The sequence below is a fragment of the Schistocerca nitens genome, chromosome 2, assembly GCF_023898315.1.
Source record: "Schistocerca nitens isolate TAMUIC-IGC-003100 chromosome 2, iqSchNite1.1, whole genome shotgun sequence".
In the NCBI taxonomy this organism is placed as follows: Eukaryota; Metazoa; Arthropoda; class Insecta; order Orthoptera; family Acrididae; genus Schistocerca; species Schistocerca nitens.
Genome location: NC_064615.1, coordinates 187295764 through 187320318, shown reverse-complemented (window position 1 = coordinate 187320318; position 24555 = coordinate 187295764). Strand labels below are relative to the sequence as shown.

General features: G+C 38.6%; 1 protein-coding gene across 2 annotated transcripts in view; it reads right to left on the bottom strand.

Moving 5' to 3' along the window:
- Positions 1 to 24555, bottom strand: part of LOC126235872 (esterase FE4-like) — a 343826-nt gene that overhangs the window by 22269 nt on the left and 297002 nt on the right. Inside the window, exon 9 of one of the 2 annotated variants that reach the window (XR_007544824.1) lies at positions 21840 to 21962. Coding sequence is in view for 1 of the 2 variants with exons in the window: in XM_049944776.1 (XP_049800733.1) it covers positions 21840 to 21972 (133 nt within the window). In the remaining variant the exon portion in view is untranslated. Of the gene's footprint in view, positions 1 to 21839; positions 21973 to 24555 lie in introns of both variants that reach the window. The other variant, XM_049944776.1, reaches the window with a different exon arrangement.

Here is a 24555-nt window from a genome sequence, read left to right as displayed (position 1 = left end):
ATGGCCGCTATCGCCACCAGGTGCTAAGATCAGACTGTGTCTGATGTGAGCAGCAATCTAGCTGGGGTGGGCAGTGAGGGTAATGAAGAAACATTTTGTGGAGAGGGGGAGGGATACCAGGATAGGGGTGGAGGAAGATGCTAGTGTTTCCTCTAGAAGTGTGCAGAGACATGGATGCATTGTCAGCTGCAGCAGGCAGAAGATGTGCTTTGCTGGTACTGTACATTTCAGAGATTTCGATCAAGGTAAACTTATGCTGCAGAGTTCTTTGGCACGCCAGTGCAGAAGTGTGCACAGAATCAGCTAAGTGAAAAATCCGTGCAATATGCACATTTATTTGTATATTAAAGCCGACTTAGGAATTTTACCCTTGTATGAGACTGCTTGTACAAGGTCATCGCCTGACTTAAAGTTCTAGATTTGCATATTTTACTGTTCTTGTCACTTTTACGTAATTATTCATTTATTGTATCAGTACCTATTTGTATTGTGATATACTGTGAAATTTCAAATATTCATGAGTGCCACGATAACCTATAGTACTGTTATTGACAGTCGTAGACTTAAACTAAATTGTGCTCTTTTAAAATCTGTGAGAACAGTAGGCCTATCCTCATTAAAAAAAAAAATCTTCCTCTAATTTCATTGTAGAATTACATGAGAAATAGGTTAGTTTGAGAATTTTTAGATGCTTACAAAACTGTTGTGGTCCTCACGTCAGCCAAAGAGCGCATCACCCGTGAGTTTCACTGTATATCAACAATGCAAATAAATACTGGTACAATGGGATATACCCTCTACCATGCACCTTACTGTGGCTTGCAGAGTATAGATGTAGTTGCAAATGTAAATATATTTTCATAAGTTGCCAAATGAGTGTTTTGGATACGTAATTTATTTCATAGCAAATCAGCATTTGTGGTTCACAGTTCAGCCCAAGAACACATCACCCCTGAATTTCACTGCATATCAATGCAAATAAATATGTGTTTTTGAAAATTTTTGGAAGCTACCAGTGACCTTCGCAAAATCTACTAGCAGTTTGCAGCAAATCGGAGTTCGTGATTTAGTTACTGTAGCACCTTTTCTAACTAATATGTTGAGTTACGTACATTTTCCCTTTAAAGAGGAGTAGCCCTACATATTATCTGCATTTATCATAACTGTTTTTGAGTTTGCCAACAACTCTAATTAACATCAAAACGTTTCAGGAAACTAGTAATTTTTACCACAGGCTTTTGTCTTGCCTCAACAGAAATCTCGGAAAGATAATCAGCAGGCTTAATTTAAAGTTTTTTGTTCACTGCCTTGCAATACATTGCACCAGTCAAAATGCAGCCCCACTGTGAATGCTACTCTCAAACACAGGATGAGTTGTTTTACATTCATAAGAAACTGGAAATTGCCCTGACTACTATCAAATGATTGGCATCTGAGTGTTGTGTACCTGTGATACCTGTACCGGAGATACCCCAGGTACTATCCTCTCCTGTGGACCATGTCTCCTCTGCAGAAAGTACAACATCTGTTATCACCCATCTACTTGACTGTGTGTGGCATGCCTATGGTAGATCTATGTGTCCTGTAAAGGGTGGACAGGGACCAGGGAGGACTCAGGGTGGTGTACTGATCCCCTTACCAACGAGTTTGAGGTGCTTTCTTCACTGAAAATGAAACTGAGTCAGTGTTTTGGGGAAACTTGTTTTGTCTGGTGTTAGGAGGAGGCAAACACGAAAGGGTAGGGGTCTGTTAATCGTTGGCAGTTCAAATGTATGGTGTATGTTGGTACCTTTTAGGGAAATGGCCACTGGGGACAGGAAAGGTCACAAGGTGCACTCTGTGTGTATGCCTAGGGGCCTCATTCAACATGTTGAGGCTATTCCAACAACCACTGAAGGAATGGTGTGCAACCAGCTGCATATTTTGGCACACATTGGGACAAGTGATGCCTGTCATCTGGGCTCCGAGGTCATTCTTGGGTCATTCCAGTGACTGGCAGAGATTGTTGAGAAGACCAGCCTTGCGTGTGGAGTTTCAATGAAGCTCACAATTTACAGCATTTTCCGCAGAATTGATTGTGGCCCTTTGGTTCTGAGTTGAGTGGAAGGACTGAACCAGAAACTTCAAAAGTTCTTTGACAAACAAGGGAGTGACTTCCAGGACTTGGGCCTTAGGGTCGAGAACTGTACGGTCCACATAAATAGGTCAGGAGTACACTAGACATCAGAGGCTCTTATTCAGGTAGTTGACTGTGTGTAGGGTGCACACGAGCATTTTTTAGCTTAGGTGACTCCATCCAATGTAGGTAATGACAGCCATAGGAATCCCAGAAGTACCAATGTAAGATCAAAAGAAATGCCACCCACTGCTGAGAGTATTAGAATCCTAATGTAAACTGCCGAAGCATTCACAGCAAAGTGCCAGAGTTTGAAGCACTCATGAAAAGCAGTGAAGGGAGAGAAGCAGTGGTGGGGAAAGGACTGTGTAGGTGCATTGGTGGGGTAGAAGGCATGTATAGTACTGGACTGGGAGCATGGAAGCGGTTAGGGAGGTGGAAGACACAGACTAGCAAAGGTTGAGGCCAGGGGGGGTTATGAGAATGAAGGATATGTTGTGGTCAGGGTTTCCACCTGTGCAATTCAGGAAAGCTGGTGTTAGTGGGAAGGTTCCAGCTGGCACAAGCTATGAAGCAGTTTTTAAATTGAAGCACATTGTGGTGGGAGCAATATTCAGCAACTGGGTGGTTCAGCTGTCTCTTGGCCACAGTTTGTTGGCCGTTTGTGCAGACAGTTAATTTTCATGCCCATGCAGAATGCAGCACAGTGGTTGCATTTATTAGGTTGGAGGTGCCTGGGACAGGATTGGAGGAGGTTTTAATGAGAGGATATATAGGGCAGGCCTTGCATCTAGGTCTATCTGACGACAAAGGAATATTCCTCTAGTGACTCAATACCAACCAGAACTGGTGTAAATGAATCACATTTTCCACCAGGTTTTCAACTAGCTTTTGTAATCCCCTGAAATGAGGAATACCCTACCCATTATCCTTCCCATGCCTCCCACACTGTTATTCTACCACCCACCCAACTTACAAAATATCCATAGCTGTCCCTGTACTGTACTCTGCAGACATAGGTGAAAGACCTGTCCCACCCATCCCCCCCCCTTCCCAATGTTACCACCTACACCAGAGTACTGTCACAGTCTGATCCTACCCCGTCATGAACAGGGCTGCCTATGAAACCAGCCATGTGATCTACAAACTTACCTGCAACCACTTTGCCACATTCTACATGGTCATTGCAACCGACAGGCTGTCTGTGTGTATTAATGGTAACTGCCAGACTGGCCACAAGACTGCTGCACCACCCAACTACTGAACATGCTGCCCAACAAGACATGCTTCACCTTCAATGACTGTTTCACAGCCTATGCCATGTGGATTCTTCCCACCAACATCAGCTTTTATGCGCAGCACAGGTGGGAACTCTCACTCCAACATATCCTTTGTTCCTGTAATCCCCCTGCCTTCCAACTTCATTTCTCCCTGTCGTCCACCTGCCTATGCACTCCCTTGCTACCACTCCAGTACTACACATGCCTCATATTCCACAAACACACCCCAGAAGTCTTTTCCCCTTCTCCCTTCTCTACTTCTCTCCTCTCCCTTTTCACCCCTCCATGTTCCCCTCTTCCCTGTTCCCCTCTTCCCTGTTCCCTGTCCCCCCCCCCACCCCCACCAGCACAGCCTCCCAATGCTGCACCTAGCAGCCCCATCCTGTCCCCACTATGTCCCTGCACGCTCCCACAGGCAATACTAGCAACTTCCTCCACCACTATCCTGTTATCCCTCCCAACACCACTTCTCTTCATTACCCCCACTACCCATCCCAGCTAGACTGTTGCTCACAATAAATTCAGTCGCAATCTTGTCTTAGTGGCCACTGATAACAGAGGCTAAGTGTGTCTGATCACTTCTTGGCTATTGTTCTGTCATTGATGACACTGTAAGTTTTCTGCCCACTAATTTTGTTCTGTAGAGCCTATCAAGAAGAAGAATGTTCAGGGATGTTGAACGAGTCGAGATATACATAAAAAAAAGAAGCAATCACAGAAACTTAATCTGTATACTCCATTAAAAGGAAACTGTCACTATATCACTTAATAATATCTGTGGCTACACCAGGCACATTTAACATAATAAATCTGAAAGACAGCAGATACTTTCAAAAAGTTGGTCCTATTTCAATGAATGTACAAGGTGCGACAATAAAGTAATGGGACTGATGTGGGAAAAAAAAATGTTGCTTTCTGTTTTAGTCAAGTTTAGTGTTGTCTCCTTCAAAGTAGTTCCCTTCTGATTGCACACACTTTTTCCAGTGCTTCTGCCATTGATTGTAACATTTCTGGAGCTCATCTTCTGTAATATCCTCCAAGACCCTTGTCGCAGCTTTCTGGACATCTTGTGTTGTTTGAAAATGGTGTCCTTTGACTGCCGTTTTGAGTCTTGGAAAAAGAAAAAAGTCACACGGAGCGATATCTGGTGAATAAAGTGGTTGTGGTTGTACTGAAATTTGTTTTCAGGTTAAAAATTGCTGTACTGGCAAGCAGTATGGGATGGCGCATTATCATGATGCAGAATCCAATTATCAGCAATGTTGGCACGGACATGAAGAACTCTTTTACGAAGTCTTTCTAAAATTTCTTTCTAGTAATATTGGTTAACTGTTTGTCCAGGAGGCACCCACTCTTTATGAACAATTCCTTTGGAATCAAAGAAGCACACAAGCATGCATTTCACTTTTGACTTCGACATGTGAGCTTTCTTGGTCTGGGTGATCCCTTTCAACACCATTGCGAACTTTGGCGTTTTGTCTCTGGATCATACTGAAAAAACCAACTTTCATCACCACTGATAACACAGCTCAACAATTCTGGATTGATTTCCATTTGCTCTAACAGATTGGCTGCCACATTTTTCCGTGTTTGTCGCTGTTGTGGTGTGAGATTTTTGGGGACCATTTTTGCACAAATCTTTCTCATACCAAGATCTTCAGTTATTATTAAACAAACTATTTCTCGATTGATGTTCAGTTCTTCTGCAACAATTTTCATGGATAATCTTCGAGCAGATGGTATGAGTTCATGCACCCTGGCCAAGTTGGCATCCATCCACGAGGTTGATGGTCGTCCACTGCGCTCTTCATCTTCAACATTCATTTTGCCTTCACTAGACATTTTATGCCAATGAAAAACTTGAGCTCTTAACATAACCTCCTCTCTAAAAGCCTTCTGAAGCTTACCGTAAGTTGTCATCACATTTTCACCCAATTTATCGCAAAAAGAAATGGAATACTGTTGCGGTTCCATTTCCGTGACGAGAGACACAAACACGTGTTAACTTATTACAGCACAACTCACGACTGAGCAGTTGCATCGATGTGCCGCTTGGACTAGAAGTAGCTTATAGGCCAAGGTCAAAGATATTGTGCCTATGCAAGCCTGCAGGGTTGCCATGTCTTGCAAAGAAAATCAGTCTCATTACTTTATTGTTGCACCTCGTATAATGGTATGGATCTCACACGCTTGAGCAATATTTCGGGATAGGCTGTGCAATATTTTGCCAGCATTGTCCTTTCAACACTTGTAGTATGTTTACAATATCCTATCAGTGAACTGAAGATTGCCCACCTGCTTTGCATACAACTGAGCCACAACATATCCCCATAATTGTTACATCCAGGAATTTGTATGGCGTGACTGATCTCACTCATGACCAATTGATATTGTTGTCATAGGGTGCTACATTCCTGCATTTTGTGAAGTGCGAAGTTTTATGTTTCAGAACCTTTAAATCAAACCATTGTTTACATCTTTCTGAAATGTTGTCATGATCTGACAGAATATCTGCTTAGCTTTTTTTGGTCAGTACTTCATTATAGATAACTGCATCATCTACAAAAAGATTGTGCTTACCTGCCACATCATTAATATACAACCTAGACAGCAAAGATTCCAATACATTTCTCTAGACACCCATTAAATTAATAACACATTTGTTGAGTCTCCATTCAAGACATCATGCTGCATCCTCACTACAAAGAAATCCTGATTTCAGTCATGAATTACACTTTATACCTAATATGTCAGTATCTTCAGTAAAATTTTCCGGAGATAAAATAGCCCCCAATTGGATCTCCGGGTGGGAACTGCAAAAGATACAGACAACATGAAGGAAGAGAATCCCAATTTTAACATAGGCACTTGGAATGTGAGAACACTGCTTCAGTGTAGCAAGCTAGAAAATGTAAAACTTGAAATGGAACAACTGGAAATCGATACCCAAGGCATATCGAAGATGAGATGGCCCCAACCAGGTGATTTCTGGTCTGGAGAACACAGAGTCATTCACACCAGAACTGACCAGGATAGATCAGGAGTGGGAGGAGTTGGAACAATTTTGAGGAAAAACTATGGCTCACGTGTCAAGGGACATGTGCAACATAGCTCTCGAATAATATTAGTCAAACTTGAAACTAAACCAAAGGACACTGTGATAGTACAAATATACATGCCAACATCCAAAGAAGAAGATGCAGTCATTGACAAAATATACGAAGAAATGGACTGGAATGCGATTGTGGGTGAAGAACTGGAGGAAGGAATTGTTGGCAAATATGGACTTGGAAGAAGAAATGAAAGAGGAGATCGACTAATTGTGTTCTTCTCAAGGAAATTAGTTGTTGCAAACACACTTTTCCAACATCACAAGTGAAGAAGATACACATGGAAGGCCCCTGGAGACCTAAGGAGACAACAGATTGATTACATTCTAGTGAAAGCACGTTTTAGGAACCAGATAAAAGATTGCAGGAGCTATTCATCTGCAGGCATAGGCAGTGATCATAACCTGGTCCTGATGAAAAGTTCACTGAGATTCAAAGATTCAAGAAGAATCCAGTAAAACTTAAATGGGAACTAGAAAAACTGGAAACTGAGGGACTGGCAAAGCGCTATGCTCATGAAACCGACAACCTAGCTAAGAATTTTCAACATGGTGGAGTAAATGAAGATTGGGATCAAATTAAATCTGGTATGTACAAAGCAGCAGAAAAGATAGTTCGAAGAACTGAACCTAAAAACAAGAGGAAATGAATTACAGCAGGTATTATTGAGCTTATAGAAAACAGGAGATTATACGAAAATGCAACTGATGAACAAGGAAAAGCTGAATACAGGAGACTAAGGAATTTAGTTAATAGAGAAGCTAGGAAAGCAAAAGAAAATTTTCTTGAAGAAATGTGCAGAGAAGTGGAAGAAAATATGCAAAATGGAAGAACTGATTTAGCCTACAGAATAGCAAATCAATTTTTTAACAAATGTAAAACAACACTCTCAGGCACAATAGAAAATAAAGAGGGGAAAATGCTGTCTGGTGAAGACATGGTGAAGAGATGGAAAGAATACATAGAGCAGTTGTATGCCGGAACACCTCTTTCAGAGGAAGTAATAGGAAGAGAAGAGCAAGTAGACGAAGATGCAAGGGAGATGACATTCTGCAAGAATAATTTGACAGAACTCTAAAAGAACTATGGGACAACAAAGCAATGGGTATTGATGAAATCCCTGCAGAACTAATAAAGTATGCTGGTGACAGCATGAAAATGATGCAGCTCAAACTTATTAGGTCCATCTATAACACAGGAGAGATACTGACAGACTTCGAGAAATGTATCATTGTTCCTATACCAAAAAAGGCAGCAGCTACAAAATGCAAACAGTACTGAATTCTAAGCCTAATATCACATGCACCAAAAATTCTCATAAAAATAGTTCTGAAGGGAATTGAAGAGAAGGTGGAGGATATGCTGAGTGAAGATTAGTTTGGATTCAGAAGGGGATTGGGAACAAGAGAGGTGATTCTGGCACTGAGACTCGTTATCAAAAAGCAATTACAGAAAAATGAATCAACTTATATTGCCTTTGTAGACATGCAAAAGGCATTTGATAATGTTATCTGGCAAGAGATGTTCAGAGTGCTGAGTGAAAGTGGAATAAAGTACAAAGGCATGTGTGTGAAACTCAGTTTCTATAAGAATGAGGTGGCAGTGATTAGGAACTGTCATCAGGAACAAGAAGCAAATATTAGAAAAGGGGTAAGACAAGGATGTGCTCTCTCTCCTCTTATATTCAATACTTACATCCAGGAAGCTATAGACCAAGTTCGAGAAATTACTGAGGTGAGGATCAAAATTAATGGGCAGAAGATAGACATGCTACGCTATGCAGATGATATTGCTATAGTCATGGAGACAAAAGATGATCTAGAGGAAGTTCTCAGAACAATGGAAAAAAATCTATGCAATCATTATGGAATGAGAATAAACAAGAAAAAGACTAAAGTGATGGTATGCAGTACAGGAGCAGAATATGAACCTCTGAGAATGAGAATTGGAAGAGAGGAGCTGGAAGTGATGGATGGATTTACTTACCTGGGAAGCAAAATCACAAGAGATGGTAGAAGCTGGAAAGAAATTGCGACCAGAATACAAAAGGCCAAAATTGCATTTAATCGAAGGAACTTACTCACCAGCAACATCAGTCTGACAATAAGGAAACGTATCATGAAAGGTTTCATTTGGAGTGTGGCCCTATGCGGATGTGAAACTTGGACAGTTGGAAGAGAAGAGAGAAGATGGCTAGAGGCCCTGGAAATGTGGTGCTATAGAAGGATGACGAAGATCAGCTGGAGAGACAAAGTAACAAATTAAGAAGTGCTTAGAAGAGTACAGGAAACCAGATCTCTGCGGAGGCACATCCAAACAAGAAGAGACAAACTTGTAGGGCACATCCTATGACACAACAACATCATTGGAACAATAGCAGAAGGAGCTATTGAGGGAAGGATTCCCGGTGGGGTAAGGGATTTTCTTTGCCTCGTGATGACTGGGTGTTGTGTGATGTCCTTAGGTTAGTTAGGTTTAAGTAGTTCTAAGTTCTAGGGGACTGATGACCATAGATGTTAAGTCCCATAGTGCTCAGAGCCATTTGAACCATTTTTAGCTATTGAGGGAAGGAATCGGCTGGGGCGACCAAGGATATCATACATGCAACAGATCATGAAGGACGTTGGATGTAACACATACGTGGAAATGAAGAGGAAGGCAGACAGAAGAGAGGAATGGCACTCTGCTGCAAACCAACCTCAGGGTTGAACACTAAAAGAAGAAGAAGAAGAAGAAGAAGAAGAAGACCTAATATGACAAAAGTTTTGTGTGTAAGCACAGACGTGGTATTGAGTCAAATGCTTTTTGGAAGTCAAGAAATATTGCATCTACCTGACTGCCCTATTCCATGGGTTTCAAAACATCATGTGAAAAGAGAGTGAATGGGATTTTACATGACTGTTGTTGTCCGTTGGCATTGAGTATGTCATTCTGTTTGAGATACCTCATTACATTTGAGCTCCAAATATATTGTAAGATTCTGCAACAGATGGATGTCATTGATATTGGTTGGTGATTTTGTGGATCATCTCTGTACCCAGTCAGTCCTCCCACACTCCTGACAGCAGTCATATGGAAGGAAACCTTAATACACTCTTAAGACAAAAGCAATGATGCACCATGAAGGAATTATCAGAATGGGATGGAAATTGATACATGTTTTATATGTACATACAAACAAATGATTACAACTTCAGAAAAATTGGGTGATTTAGTCAAGAGAATGAGCTTCATGAATTGAAGAAGTCAGTAACATATTGGTCCACCTCTGTCCCTTATGCAAGCAGCTGTTCAGCTTCACATTGATTACTAGAGTTGTTGGATGTCCTCCTGAGGGATAAAGTGACAAATTGTGTCCAATTGGTGCATTAGGTTATTAAAATCCCAAGCTTGTTGGATTGCCCTGCCCATAATGTTCCAAAAATTCTCAGCCGGAGAGAGATCCAGTGACCCTGCTGGCCAAGATAGTGTTTGGCAAGGATGAAGACAAGCAGTCAAAACTCTTGCTCTGTGTGGGCAGCCAATATCTTACTGAATTGTAAGCCAATGAAGGCTTGCCATGAAGGGCAACAAAATGATGTGTAGAATATCATCAACATACCCCTGTGCTGTAAGGGTACTGCAGATGACAACCAAGGGGGTCCTGCTATGAAAAGAAATGGCACTCCTGGTTGTTGAGCCTTGTAGTGGGTGACAGTCGGGCTGGTATCCCACAACTGCCTGGAGTGTCTACAGACACGTCCTCGGAAATGGATCTCTTTGTCTGGAGTAGAATTGTCTTCAGTGATGAGTCCCACTTCAAATTGAGCCTTGATGACAAATGAAGACATGTTTGGAGACACTACAGACAGCAATGGAAAGCCAACCTGACTGTCACCCAACAAGCAACTGGACAACCAGGAGTGATGGTCGGGGGTACCATTTCTTTTCATACCAGGGTCCCTTTAGTTGTCAACTGTGGCTCCCTTACAGCACAGTTATACGTTTGTATTTGTATTTTGTTGTCCTTCATTCCAAGCCATCCTGGGCTTACATGTTAGCAAGATAATGTCTGCTTGCATGCAGCAAGAGTTTCTGCTGCTTGTCTTCGAGCTTGCCTAACCCTCGAACTTGGCCAGCAAGGTCACTGGGTCTCTTCCCAGTTGAGACCATTTGGAGCATTATGGGCAGAGCCCTCCACCAGCTCAAGATTTTGATGGTATAATGTGCCAGTTGTACAGAATTTTGCACAATATCACTCAGGAGGACATCGGACACCTCTGTCAATCTATGCGAAGCTGAATAACTGCTTGTGAAGGGGTCAGAGGTGGACCAGCATGTTACTGACTTGCTTAGTTTTTGAAGCTCTTTCTCTTGAATAATCATCCAATTTTTCTGAGTTTGTAATCATTTGTTTGTATGTACATGTACATTTCTTCTTGGTGCGTTTTTTTTCTTAGAGTGTACATGGTACAAGAAGTAATACCATTTGCCATTATCTTCAAAATAAGTCATTTAGTATATATGTAGAGGACAAAGCTGAGCTAGAAAGAGATATGTTTGAAGAGCTCTACAAGGTTAGGTATTCCATAAAACGGATTCCACTGGAGGCAGATGTATTTACCTAAACTGTTTATAAAAACAATGAAATTTACCAAGAGTTCAGAGCCTGATCAATCCCTATCGACATCTGTAAGGAATTTGCTCCTTTAGATTAGATTAGATTAGATTAGTTTTCGTTCCATAGATCCGTGCTGAGGAGATCCTTGTGGATGTGGAACATGTCAATTTTTTTTAAATCTCAAATAACAATACTAATAGTATGAATATATACAATACATCATTTGTTTCTATTAAAAAATTCGTCAATGGAGTAGAAGGAGTTGGCCACTAGTAAGTCTTTCAGGCTCCTTTTGAACTGATCTTTATTTGTAACTAAATTTTTTATGTTTACTGGCAAATTATTGAAGATGAGTGTTCCTGAGTAGTGGACCCCTTTTTGAACTAAAGTAAGTGCTTTTAAGTCCTTGTGCAGATCATTTTTGCTCCTGGTATTGTATGTATGAACTGAGCTGTTTGTTGGAAAAAGAGATATATTAGTTAGGACAAATTTCATTAATGAGTAAATATACTGAGAGGCAGTAGTTAGTATACCCAGTTCTTTGAAGAGGTTCCTACAGGACGTCCGTGAATTTACTCCACAAATAATACGTATTACATGCTTTTGGACTCTGAAAACTTTTGTTTGGTTTGAAGAGTTACCCCAAAATATTATACCATATGACATTATGGAATGAAAGTAGGCAAAGTATGCAAGGTTTTTCATTTTTATGTCGCCTATGTCTGCTAACACTCGAATTGCAAATACACATTTGTTAAGGTGTTTCTGCAGTTCTGTGGTGTGCTCTTCCCAACTGAATTTATTATCAAGTTGTAATCCCAGGAATTTAAGACTGTCAACCTCTTCTATCTGCTCTTCTTCGTATTTTATGCATATGCTGGGTGGAAACCTCTTACAGGTTCTGAATTGCATATAGTGAGTCTTTTCAAAGTTTAATGTCAGTGAGTTGGCTTTAAACCATTTATTAATATCCATGAAAATATCATTAGCAGATCTTTCTAGAACTACACTTGACATACTATTTATTGCAATACTTGTGTCATCTGCAAACAAAACAAACTCTGCTTCTGGCAGTGTAACTGATGAGAGATCATTAATGTACACAAGAAAAAGCAATGGCCCTAAGATGGATCCGTGTGGGACACCACATGTAATTTCTTCCCATTCTGATGATGACTGATGACTTAATTCACTAGTCCCTTGCACTGACACCCTTTGTTTCCTGTTAGCGAGGTATGACTTGAACCATTTTGCAGCACTGCCCGTGACACCATAGAATTCTAATTTACTTAAAAGGATGTTGTGGTTCACACAATCAAATACCTTTGACAAATCACAGAAAATACCTGCTGCTTGTAATTTGTTATTTAATGAATTAAGTACATTTTCACTGTAGGTGTAAATAGCCTTCTCGATATCAGAACCCTTCAGAAATCCAAACTGTGTTCTTGATAATATGTTATTTGTGGTCAGATGGTTGAGCAGCTGCATGTACATTACTTTTTCTAAAATTTTTGAGAATGCTGGCAAAAGTGAAATCGGTCTGTAGTTTGATGGTATCTCTTTATCCCCTTTCTTGAATAGAGGCTTAACATCTGCATATTTTAGCCAGTCAGGAAATGTCCCAGTTATAATTGACTGGTTACACAAGTAACTCAGAATTGTACTAAACTCACAAGAACATGCCTTAATTAACTTTGTTGATATTTCATTGTACCCACTAGAATGCTTTGTTTGTAAAGATTTTATTATGGATGTTATTTCTTTTGGTGAAATGAGTGATATATTCATGTCCTTGAAGCTATCTGTGAAGGCTAGTTTCAGATATTCAAGGGCATTATTTACTGATCCTGAAAGTCCCATTCTATCAGTAACAGATATAAAGTACTTGTTAAATAGATTTGCCACACTATGCCCATCAGTTACTAATGTGTCATCTACCCTTAGTGCTATTTGCTCCTATTCCTTTCTGGTTCTGCCAGTCTGCTCTTTCACTATATCCCATATTGTTTTTATTTTGTTCCCTGACATTGCTATCTTCTTCTCATAGTGCATTTGTTTAGACGTCTGAATTACTTTTTTTAATGTTTTACAGTAGTCCTTGTATTTAGCTAAATCATCAGCATTGGAGCTATTCTTGGTCGACAGATACATTTTCCTTTTTGTCTTACAGGAAATCTTTATTCCTTGTGTAATCCATGATTTTATTATAGACTTCTGTTTAATTTGAATAACTTTTAGAGGAAAACAGTTTTCAAATATGGTACTGACATTGTTCATGAATGTGTTATATTTTTCATTCATGTCATGAGCACTATAAACATCTTTCCAGTTCATATCTTTGAGCAGTTTTCTAAAACACTCAATTTTTGGTTGATTGACTACTCTCCTGTACTCAGATTTAGCGGTCTTGGTAATCTGCTTAGAATTTACATCTAAAACAAGGAGCTGCATGTCATGATCTGATAGTCCATTTATAACAGGTTTTATGATATGATTTTTTTCCTTTGATTTGTCTATAAAAATGTTATCAATGGCTGTCCTTGAGGATTTAGTGATCCTAGTTGGAAAGTTTACAGTGTGAGTTAGATTGAAAGACAACATTACTAACTGCAGTGAATGTTTATTGGAAGATTGCATTAGAAAATCTGTATTAAAGTCAACAGCAATCAAAATTTCTTTGTTTCTTCCTGTTAAATAACCCAAAAGAGCTTCTAGATGATCTAAGAATAGATTATAATTTCCTGCAGGTGCTCGGTAAATAGTTATTATTATATAGGATCTGTTATGGAACTCTACTTCTGTTGCACATGCTTCTAGATGCTGCTCTAAACAGAATTTATTAATGTCAATGTTCTTGAATTTATGGCAGTTTTTGATAAATGTGGCAACTCCTCCTCCATCCATATCTACTCTGCAGAAGTAGGAAGCTAGCTTAAATCCTGAAATGTCTAACATATCTATATCAGTGGTCACTTGATGTTCAGAGAGGCAGATTATGTCAATTTGGTTAGATGAATTCATTTCATCGATACAAATGAGTAGTTCATCAACTTTATTTCTAAGTCCCAGAATGTTCTGGTGTAATAAAGATAACTGATACTGCATACTAATGGGATTGTAACTGCTTTGGTGAAGATGAACTGGCAGTTTCTGATTACTTTCTGTTAAACACTGTTTAAATGGAGGCTGTATGATAAAATCTGCCTCCTGTTCATCTGTTTTCCCAAACTGAGTGTGTCTGACAATCTCTCTTAAAACTCGTTTTCTTTCCCCCTTCCCTGTCCTAAAAAAGGCGTCCCTCTGACACCTGTGACCACTGGTATTTTACCACTTGTGCCAGTATCCCCCCTTAAGTTTTCTGCAATCAACCCAGACAGTTTTCCCTTCCCTTTTCTATTGAGGTGAAGGCCATGCCTAGTGTAGTCCCACCTATCGATAGCATCTACAGGAATCAAACCAATATGGGATCCTATATCCGTCCTAAGCAGCCACTCCAACTCCAAGTTCACCCTCCCTACGGAAGAGTTCAAATGAGGCCGATCATGGCGTCTCAACACAGACACAAATCCCACACTCGTATGCTTAGTTGCTGATGCTATCTTCACCAGGTCACTCTCTATGGAATATTCAGAGTCTCTGCCAATGCTATTTCCCGGACCACCCACTATAACCACGGCATCCTCCTTTGTGAAATCCTTGCATAGAGCACCTACATCCTCTGTTACCTGACCCAGATCTGCACTAGGCTTGAAAAAGTTTGTGACCTATCCTAAGATAGCCCTTTCTGTGAGCTGTTTATTATATTATATTATATTATATTATATTATGGAGGAGGAAGAGGAAGTAGATGAAGATGAGATGGGAGGTATACAGTGAGAAGAATTTGACAAACCTAAGTGGAGCAGATGACGTTCCATCAGATTTAGGTTCTTGGGAGAGCCAGCAATGATGAAACCATTCCACCTGCTGTAGAAGCAGAATCAGACAGACCAAATACCTCTAGGCATCAAGAACAATGTAGTAATTCCAATTCCAAAGTAAGGAGGTGCTGCCAGGTGTGAATACTCTGAATCATCAGTTTAATATATCATGGTTACAAGACAATGACACAAAGCATTTATAGACGAATGTGAAATCTGGTACTAGATCAGTTTGTGTTCTGGATTAATGTAAGAACACATGAGGCAATATTGACCGTATGATGTATCCTAGAAAATAGGTTATGGAAAGACAAACCTATGCTTATAGCATCTGTAACTTTAGAGAAAGCATTTGACAATGTTGACTGAACTATACTCTTTGAAATTCTCAATGTAGCAGGAATAAAGTACAGGAAGCAAAATGTTCTTTATCACTTGCACAGAAACCAGACTGCAGTAATAAGGATCGAAGAACGTGAAAGACAATCAGTAATTGAGTAGGTAGTGATAGAGGGCTGAAGCCAATCCTTGATGCTTAGGGCAAGTAATGTTTGATAATGGTTTTAAAGGAGACGACCAAAATTTGACCATAATTTTAAGGGAGGTTTATGGGAGATTTGGCTGCAATAAATTTTAACTGCACATTTACATCTCATTTTCTTGGAACAGTTGTCTGTGGAGATATATAAAAAAACTAGCATATGTTGCTTACTTTTACTCTATTACTTCATACGATGTCATATTTTGGGGTGACTCCACAAACTAAGAGAGAGTTTTGGGGGTGCAAAAGCATTTAATAAGACCCATTTGTGGTGTAAATTTAAAAATGATCATTATATGCGAGTGTTCTAAGTGTGTTTGTTAAGTTTTCTGACATGTTACATACCTACAAATACACCTCATTTATGGTTCTACAGAATTAAAAATGAATCTGATCTAATCTAAATAAAACAATTTATATGTTCACTGCATATAATACACAAATATAATACCAATAACATGTAACAAATTTGCAGATATGTATTACTTATTTAAAGAAGGTGCAGAAGCCTGCAATTTTTATCTTCTTGTGCAAAGTTAAAAGAACTCTTGGAATTATAATAAAAGCTGTTTTCAATCAATTAATCAATTCTAAGCTGCTGCTGTTTCTCTGATCAGTCCATTTATTGTTCATAAGGGAAAAAGCTCTTTTGAAGTGTTGAAAAATGTTGTTGCATTGTGTGAGTCACTTTAGAAATAAATAACATAATGAGCCTTTTAAATAGGAATGTCTCTATGATCTTCTTTCAGATATCCTTGTTACTTCTATGTGTTAGTTGTACCACAGCTAATTGGTACGAGGTGACTACATATGTGGTTTGCCAATACCGACTGAGAAATAAGTAAATATTCCCCCTATCATGACTCCTCTAGACACTTAGGCCCTGTCATTCTTTCACTACTCCTCTCATTCCTTTGAGCCAAATAGTCTTCTTTGTATAGAAGTGCAAATAGTCTGCAGTAGTATTGATTCTTATGTGAAAACTTCTGAAGATCTATTGAGTGTGGAACTTGAGCTACCGATAGCACTTTGCAGAATTAATATTTTCAACAGTTATCACTGATGACATATATGGGAGAAAAAGGCGGTCAATAAGGGAGCCAGAAACCTCAAAAAAATATTGCTATAATAAGAGAGATCGTATGAAATACAGGACAGTTTGTCACCCTACTGATGTTATTCAATTTGTAGAGTGAGAAAGCTGTCAAGGAAATCAGGAGGAATTCAGAAAAAGTAAAGTTTAGGGAGAAGAAATATAAACTTTGCCATTTGCCAGTGACATTGCAGTCCTGCCCAAGACTGCAAACAACTAGGAAGAGCACTTGAGTGGAATGGATAGTATCTTGTATCTTGAAAAAACATTATGAGATGAAGATCAACAAAAATAAAACAATGGTAATGGAATATAAACAGATTAAGTCAGGTGATGCCGAGAGAATTACATTTTGAAATGAAACACTAAAAGTAGTACATGAGTTTTGCTATTTGGTGAGCAAAATAACTGATGATGACCAAAGTAGAGAGGATGTAACAGCAGAAAGAAAAACATCTCTGAAAAAGAAAATTTCATTAACATCTGACATAAATTTTAAGTGTCATGAAATCTTTTCTGGAGTGTAGCCTTGTGCAGAAGCAAAACATGGATGATAAGCAGTTCAGACAAGAAAGAAGATTTTGAAATGTTGTTCTGCAGAAGAATGCTAAAGATTAGGTGGGTAGATTGAATAACTACTAAGGAGGTCCTGAATTAAACTGAGTAAAAATGAAATTTATGGCACTACTTGACTAAAATAAGGGATCAGTTGGCAGGACACTTCAGATCAAGGAATCGTCACTCTGTGAATAAAGGGAAGCATGGGCAGTTAAAACTTGTAGAGGGAGATTCAGGCACAAACCAAGGAATACAAGAAACCAGTCCATGTAACACAGATATGGCTTTATTTACAAATCTGTAAACAATAAAAGAAATAAGCCTCTCATGACTCCACACATAACAAGACAAAAGAAACATACCGAGGGTGCAACATCAGCGATACACAGAACAACTAATATGAGTGGTACAAACTAAAAGAACATAGGGAGCTTCAGTCAATACTGCTACATGTGTATATAGGTGCGAGTTGCTGGTAGACACTGCAGCAGAGACTGTGCCGTTTGCATGCTCCATACAGGCAGCCTCTAGTGGCTGGCCCATACTGATACAGTTGGCAGTTGATTTAAGTACACAAACGTAACAACACTAAACTCAGTGCACTCACAGTTACACTCACTTACACTAATATCAGGATACAGCAAACACAATAACCGTTAAAATGGCTGTAGGTTGCAATAGTTATTCAGAGATTAAGACACTTGCATGGGATGGATTAGCATGGAGAGCTGTATCAGACCAGCCTTTGGATTGAAGGCCTTAACAACAATAATATCAATGAGGCAGATATGTAGCAGGCTGAATAAATTCTTATTTCCTTTCATTAAATCTGATTCTTGGAGTTTCAAAGTTGCTTCTCATGAGGTTTATGGTGGCTTTTTTTCATGTGTCTGTTGACTGAAATTTTTCTGCATTTCTGTTACAGTCTCCCAGTCAGACAAGTGTGACCATTCACACTACCCTTCTTTGTATGCTCTCTGTGTATTCTGTTAGTTCAACTTAATATGGATCACATGCATTTTATAAGTACTGAAGTATAGTCAGTACCATTGTTTTGGAAGTAATCTCTTTGGTATACTGTCTGCAGTTTCCCAGTGTCCTACCAATGAACTGAACCTGTCATCTGCTTAACCTGCATCCCAGTCTATGAAGCTATTCTGTTTCATATTTCTACACTTTATTTCTACCAGATATTCTAGTTGCTCCTCATTAATACTGCATTAAAGGATACAATAATTTTACATTTTATGATGTACACAACTTTGCATTTCTTTTAAGAGCTGGTTGCCTCTGTAGCATCAGGCAGGTATTTTGTTGATATGTACCAGATTGGATTTTCTCATAATTAGCTGCATGATTTGTGAAAGAAAGGTCAGAGACTGTAGTTGACAATGTCTGCTATTACATCAACATATAGCAGTAATAGTAGTGGTGCTGTTACACTCCCCTGAGGCACACTACTCCATGATTCAGTTTCTGTAGATGACTCTCTCACATGTTGTGTGATAGCTGTCAGAAAATTCTCAGTCCAGCCACAATCCTAGTTAGGTACCTCAGAGGAATACATTTTCTTTATAATATGTCACTGTGGTAGTTAGTCAAAAGTTCTGTTGGTTTAGTCCAAAAGAAAATGAAATAGTGTTGAAATATTATGCCTGTAGTTAAAATATCCTAGGTTACACATGCTGAAATCATTGAAGATATTTTGGGCCACATTGTGTATTTATTGAGATTGTGCCTACAGTCTCATCTATGTGATGTCCTCTCCTTGACCACAAGCTACATGGGTTTCTTGAATGAAAATAATTCACTTGTTGCAAAAATTACTCTATCCTAGCTTTTTCTAGATCTACTCGAGTAAATTAGTGAGGAAGCTGCTACTTTGAGCAAAGATGCTGCCTCCTTAGTTTTACTACACTGCTGCTGTTTATCAGCCTGTAGCAATTCAATATTTACTTGATTACGATGGTTTATTTCAAAGAAAATATTTTTTACCATCTGTAAATATTGAGTCCTATTTACAGTACATTATTACAGCTTTACAACAAACATTGCTACTTACCACGTATCTTAAACAACCTTTCAGTCCTTGGACCTAGATGTTCAGGGAATTTGTAGAAAAAGTGTCTAATGAGATTTTTTTTTTTTTTTTTTTTTTTTTTTGTAGAGATACCCAATTTCTTTCTTTATGTTAGGCAGGAGCTTATTGAATACCAATAACTTACCACAGAGAACATAAATCTATTCTGAGCCCTGGACAGAGACAAAGTCTAATCGAAAACAGTTTTTGTGTCTTGTGCTGCGACTGTGTGTGTCACAATTTAGTTGAAAAAGATTTTTGTACTTAGCAGTTAAAACCATTAAGGAGTAAATATTTTGGGAAGTGTGTGTGAAAGTTCCAAGATTCTTGAATATGCAAAATGCAGGATTATGAACTTTGCACAGTTTTACTGATTGTTTCTACTGCACAAACACTCCATTTATTTTAGGTGCACTGCTCAGAAGACAATTTCATAAGACAACATGGAGTGAAAAATACGCAAAATAAACAAACACACCTGTCTTCACATCAACAAACTGAGAGGCATAGCACTCTAAACTGAGCTTCTCGGTTAGTTTGGCCATGTGTTTACTCCATTTTAACTTGTTATCCAGCTGGAACTCAAGGAATTTTACACACTGTGCTTCATTTAGTATACAGCCATTTATATCTACTTTTGGTACTAAAAGACATTATTGCGTGTTTGCAACTGTGTATTATGAGTCTTTATGAGATTAAGACTTAAAATTTTAGCTGTGACCACTTATAGACCTGTTCAGTTATCACCTCAGCTGTTTTCTAGGGTTGAGATTGGGCCCTTGATTAGAATGCTTATGTCATCAGCAAACATTGTCATTGTTGTAGAATTCTTTCAGACGCTTCAGCCTTTTTATTCCGGCTTCTTGTGTTTTGCCAATTGTTATTAGATTCTGACTCTTCTTCAACATTCTGTCTGTTTCAGTTTTTTCCTGACATGTTACTTTTCGCACAAGAAAGTGCATTCATTTGTGCTAACTTCAGGCTGCAACAGTTTTCAAATATTAGCCATGTGGTTTTAAAAAAGTAAAATTATGTCACTTCTCTATATGAACATACAGGCATTTTGTCAGTTTATTTTTTATTGTTAGTTATACTTATTTCTTTTATTTTTCCTTTCTATATTGTAATATTTGTACTTATTTCTTTGTAGCAAAATATTTATACGTATTCTTCCTTTCTATTTTGCAATATGAGGTGAACAGAGATGAAACTTCTAAAAAAGTTGTCTTGCCAGAAGACAATCAGAATATCATTAACATATTTGTTTGTTTGCATTGGTGGTGAACCAGTCTAACAGGGAAATTGCGAATTTCTAAGTTGGTGACACTGTCAGCTGATGTTTTGTTCACCCTATGTCAAAGATCGGATGTTGTGCGGAATTTGCTTACTTTGAACTTTATTTGTAAGTATCAATCTAAATTGTCTTTTTGTAATTTAAGTGCATGTTGTGCAAATTTGCAACTCCATTTCAATAGCCAAAAGTTCAGTTTTAAAGTATACTTTAGTCTGGCTTGTGTTTTGGCCAATGGAAAATGTAGGGATGTGTTTCCAGAACATGTGGGCTGAATAAAATTGTAATCATCAGTATTTCTTCAGAAGAAGACCAAGAATTTGATGAAAATGAAGAACCACCTGGTACTATTCTCAACCCAGGAGATTATACTGTCATTAAAGCACATGGGAAGCGAACAGTTATTTAGATTGCATGCATGTAATTAGAAGGCAAAGGTTATGTTGATGTTTTTTGAAAACACAAAACAAGGTTGAGTGAACATGTTTACTATAACAGGTGAGGAGTCATGTTTTAGTCAAGGATATGTAGTTCTAAAGGTCTTCATTACTTCTGGGAGTGTGCCTTGCTAATCCAAAGATATCATTTTCAAACATGATGTCAGTGACAGTGCATTAACAAACAAGTCAAGTTAACTGATTTAACATTACAATAAAATAATTAGAGATATAACAGCCGTAACAGAATAAGGAAACACAGTTAATGCAATGTTTTTAGTTTGTCTACTGAATAAAACTTTTTGAACAAGATAATTTTTTTTCCTTATGCTCCATGATCAAAAACAGACTTTGACATATCCCAATTCATTCTAAATACCAATAAATAGAAAAAATAAAAAGATTAAGTCTGTTGTTTCTATCCAACATTCTCTGCAGGGTGAATAGAAACACCAAGTTTTTATTTTTTTGAGCTATAAAAGCACTGGCTAAGTTCCAAATTCAATTATAATTTTAGGTGCAAGACCTATAATCCAGTATAATTTTGATTTTCATATTTATTTTTAAAATAATCAATTTTTCTTCTGAAGTTGAAAACTGTTCCAATTCTCCCCACTTTACAGTAAACAAGTAAGCTCTTCTGTTCTGTGCATCTTTCAAAGCCAAATATATTTCATTCCCTCCATTCCTTTGCATGTTCATAAAAGTATTTATCATGAAATGTATTCTGGAAATGGAGAATCTGTTCAGTACATTCACTATTCCTCTTTGGAATTGAATGAAACTCAATACACTAAGTGATATTCTTACCTGAAAACCCCCTCACTGTGTTGAGAATGTTGCTGAAGGAGAATTGGTAGTAGAACACAGGTTCTGCAGACTTCTGGGACACCATCCTCACAGTTTTATCTATTCCAGAATTGAACAGCAGGTCTGAAAACATCTGTAATATTTTCGCTGTTGGTTAATCACATAAATCCAATTGATATTGTCTTTGTGGCTTAAAGTTTGTATTAGTGGTGTTGACTATACACAGTAGCAGTTATTACGCTGCTCCATTAAGACAAACATTTTGATGGATGCAACTTAAAAATGTCAAGAAAATGCCATGGAACTAAATTTAACAGGCACAAAAAGTTGCAGATCCCTAATGTAAAAGAAATAACATACATACTATAGCTATGTACCAAATTTATTTATATAGCAAACATTGGATTTTACTGACTATTAAATGACAATGTTGATCAGAGACTTGGGTGCATAACTGGTATGTGATCAATATGCAAACTGTCACACTTATTCTAGATTCTGAGATCTAGAAGCATTCAGGTGTGGCCTGAGACTACAGTGAACATAGCTCTGCAGAAGTTTAGCATTATTCATGTGTCTTACAAAACTGTTCAAGGTCTGACAGGCTAGGCTACATCTACATCTATAATCTGCAAGTTCTGGAGAGTCCTTGTGGTACCACTATCATTTGCCCCTTCCTTGTTCCTTTTGCAAATGCTGTGTGGGAAAAAACAGTTGTTGGTATAATTCTGAATGAGCTATAATTTCTCTGATTTTCTCATTGTGGTCATTTCACAAAGTGTGTGTGGGAGTAAGTAATATTTTGTCAAGCTCTTCTTCTTATACTTCACTGTCTTCATTTAGGTGCCTTCTGTTTCAGAACTACTACTTGCACAACTAGAGCTTTGCTTAGTCCTGCCAGGCTGCCACATGTTGAGCTCCAAAATTGTTGCATTTTGTTTGACTGTTCTGTTGGGACACACTCAGCTTTGATGCACTTCAGCACGTCATATTGACAGTGCTTTCATGGCAGTGACTTCTTTTCTGACTCTAGTAGCTCTGTGGTCTCCTTCTGAGGTTACTGGGGAATTTCTCTATTTTGACTTGCACTCTTAAAATGTCAGACAGGCTGAGCAGATCTTGAAGGCTCTTCTTTCAATCATCTACTGTGAGACCGAAAAAAGTTAGCTTCCACTGCTTTGTCTTCTGGTGCAGCTGGATATTCACTCCATCATAGCCTTCCTTCTGGAGGAAATTAGTGTTTCTTTGCATCAGACTGTCTAGGGTAGACATCTGAAAATCAGTTGTTTGATGATGGCCAGTTCCTTCTTCCATGGTGACTTCTTTGCCTGACCTATGCAAATGAGGTAGCGGTGTAGACAGCTGACAGCTTTGTCAAGGTCATCAGGTGTATGTTGTGAGATATCCATTGTCACGCCATCTGTAATGTTATGAATATGAATATGAAGATGGTATCGGTTCTTTCAGACATATCCAAAAGAACAGATACCATTGGTGATCTTGCGGCTCTCAAAGAATTTTTTTTTTTTACATTGTAGTCCTATACCTAAATATTTCTATTATCTATCCCATTCCCTTAAATGGCATAAAATGCATATATTACATCTCCAGATTTATTTACTCATATTCAAGAATTCATCTATGATATAGAAGGAGTTGTCAAGGAGGTATGATTTCAATTTGTTTTTGAAACTATTACTGCTGTCTGTCAGACATTTTATTTCATCTGGTAATTTATCAAAAAGTTTTATAGCAGCATATTTTACCCCTTTCTGTGCCAAAGATAGGTTAAGTAAAGGATAGTGTAGGTCTTTCTTTTTTCTGGTATTGTAATCATGAATGTCGCGGTTGAGAAAAAATTTCATTACTGAGTAAATGTACTGTGAAGCAGTTGTAAGAATTCCTAACCTTTTAAACAGATGCTTACAAGATGTGCGACTATGAACACGACACATTATTCTAACTACACCATCGCCATACTGGCGTATCACCCAGCGTGATGGTATGTGGTGCCATTGGTTACACGTCTTGGTCACCTCTTGTTCGCTTTGACAGTATTTTGAACAGTGGAAGTTTCATTTCAGATGTGTTACGACCCGTGGCTCTACCCTTCATTCGATCCCTGCGAAACCCTACATTTCATCAGGATAATGCACGATCGCATGTTGCAGGTCCTGCACGGGCCTTTCTGGATACAGAAAATGTTGATTGCTGCCCTAGCCCCAGCACATTCTCCAGATCTCTCACCAATTGAAAACGTCTTGTCAATGGTGGCCGAGCAACTGGCTCGTCACAATACGCCAGTCTCTAGTCATGATGAACTGTAGTATCGTGTTGAAGTTGCATGGGCAGCTGTACCTGTACACACCATCCAAGCTCTGTTTGACTCAATGCCCAGGCGTATCAAGGCCGTTATTACGGTCAGAGGCGGTTGTTCTGGGTACTGATTTCTCAGGATCTATGCACCCAAATTGCGTGAAAATGTAATCACATGTCGGTTCTAGTATAATATATTTGTCCAATTAATACCCATTTATCATCTGCATCTCTTCTTGGTGTAGCAATTTAATGGCCAGTAGTGTACTTACTTTTGAGCAGTGAATACCTTTTGCCTAAGTGTCGAGTTGCCCAGAATATTATTCCGTATGACATCAGAGAGTGGAAGTATGCAAAGTATGTTAGCTTACTAATTTCTACATCCATCCGTATAATTCGG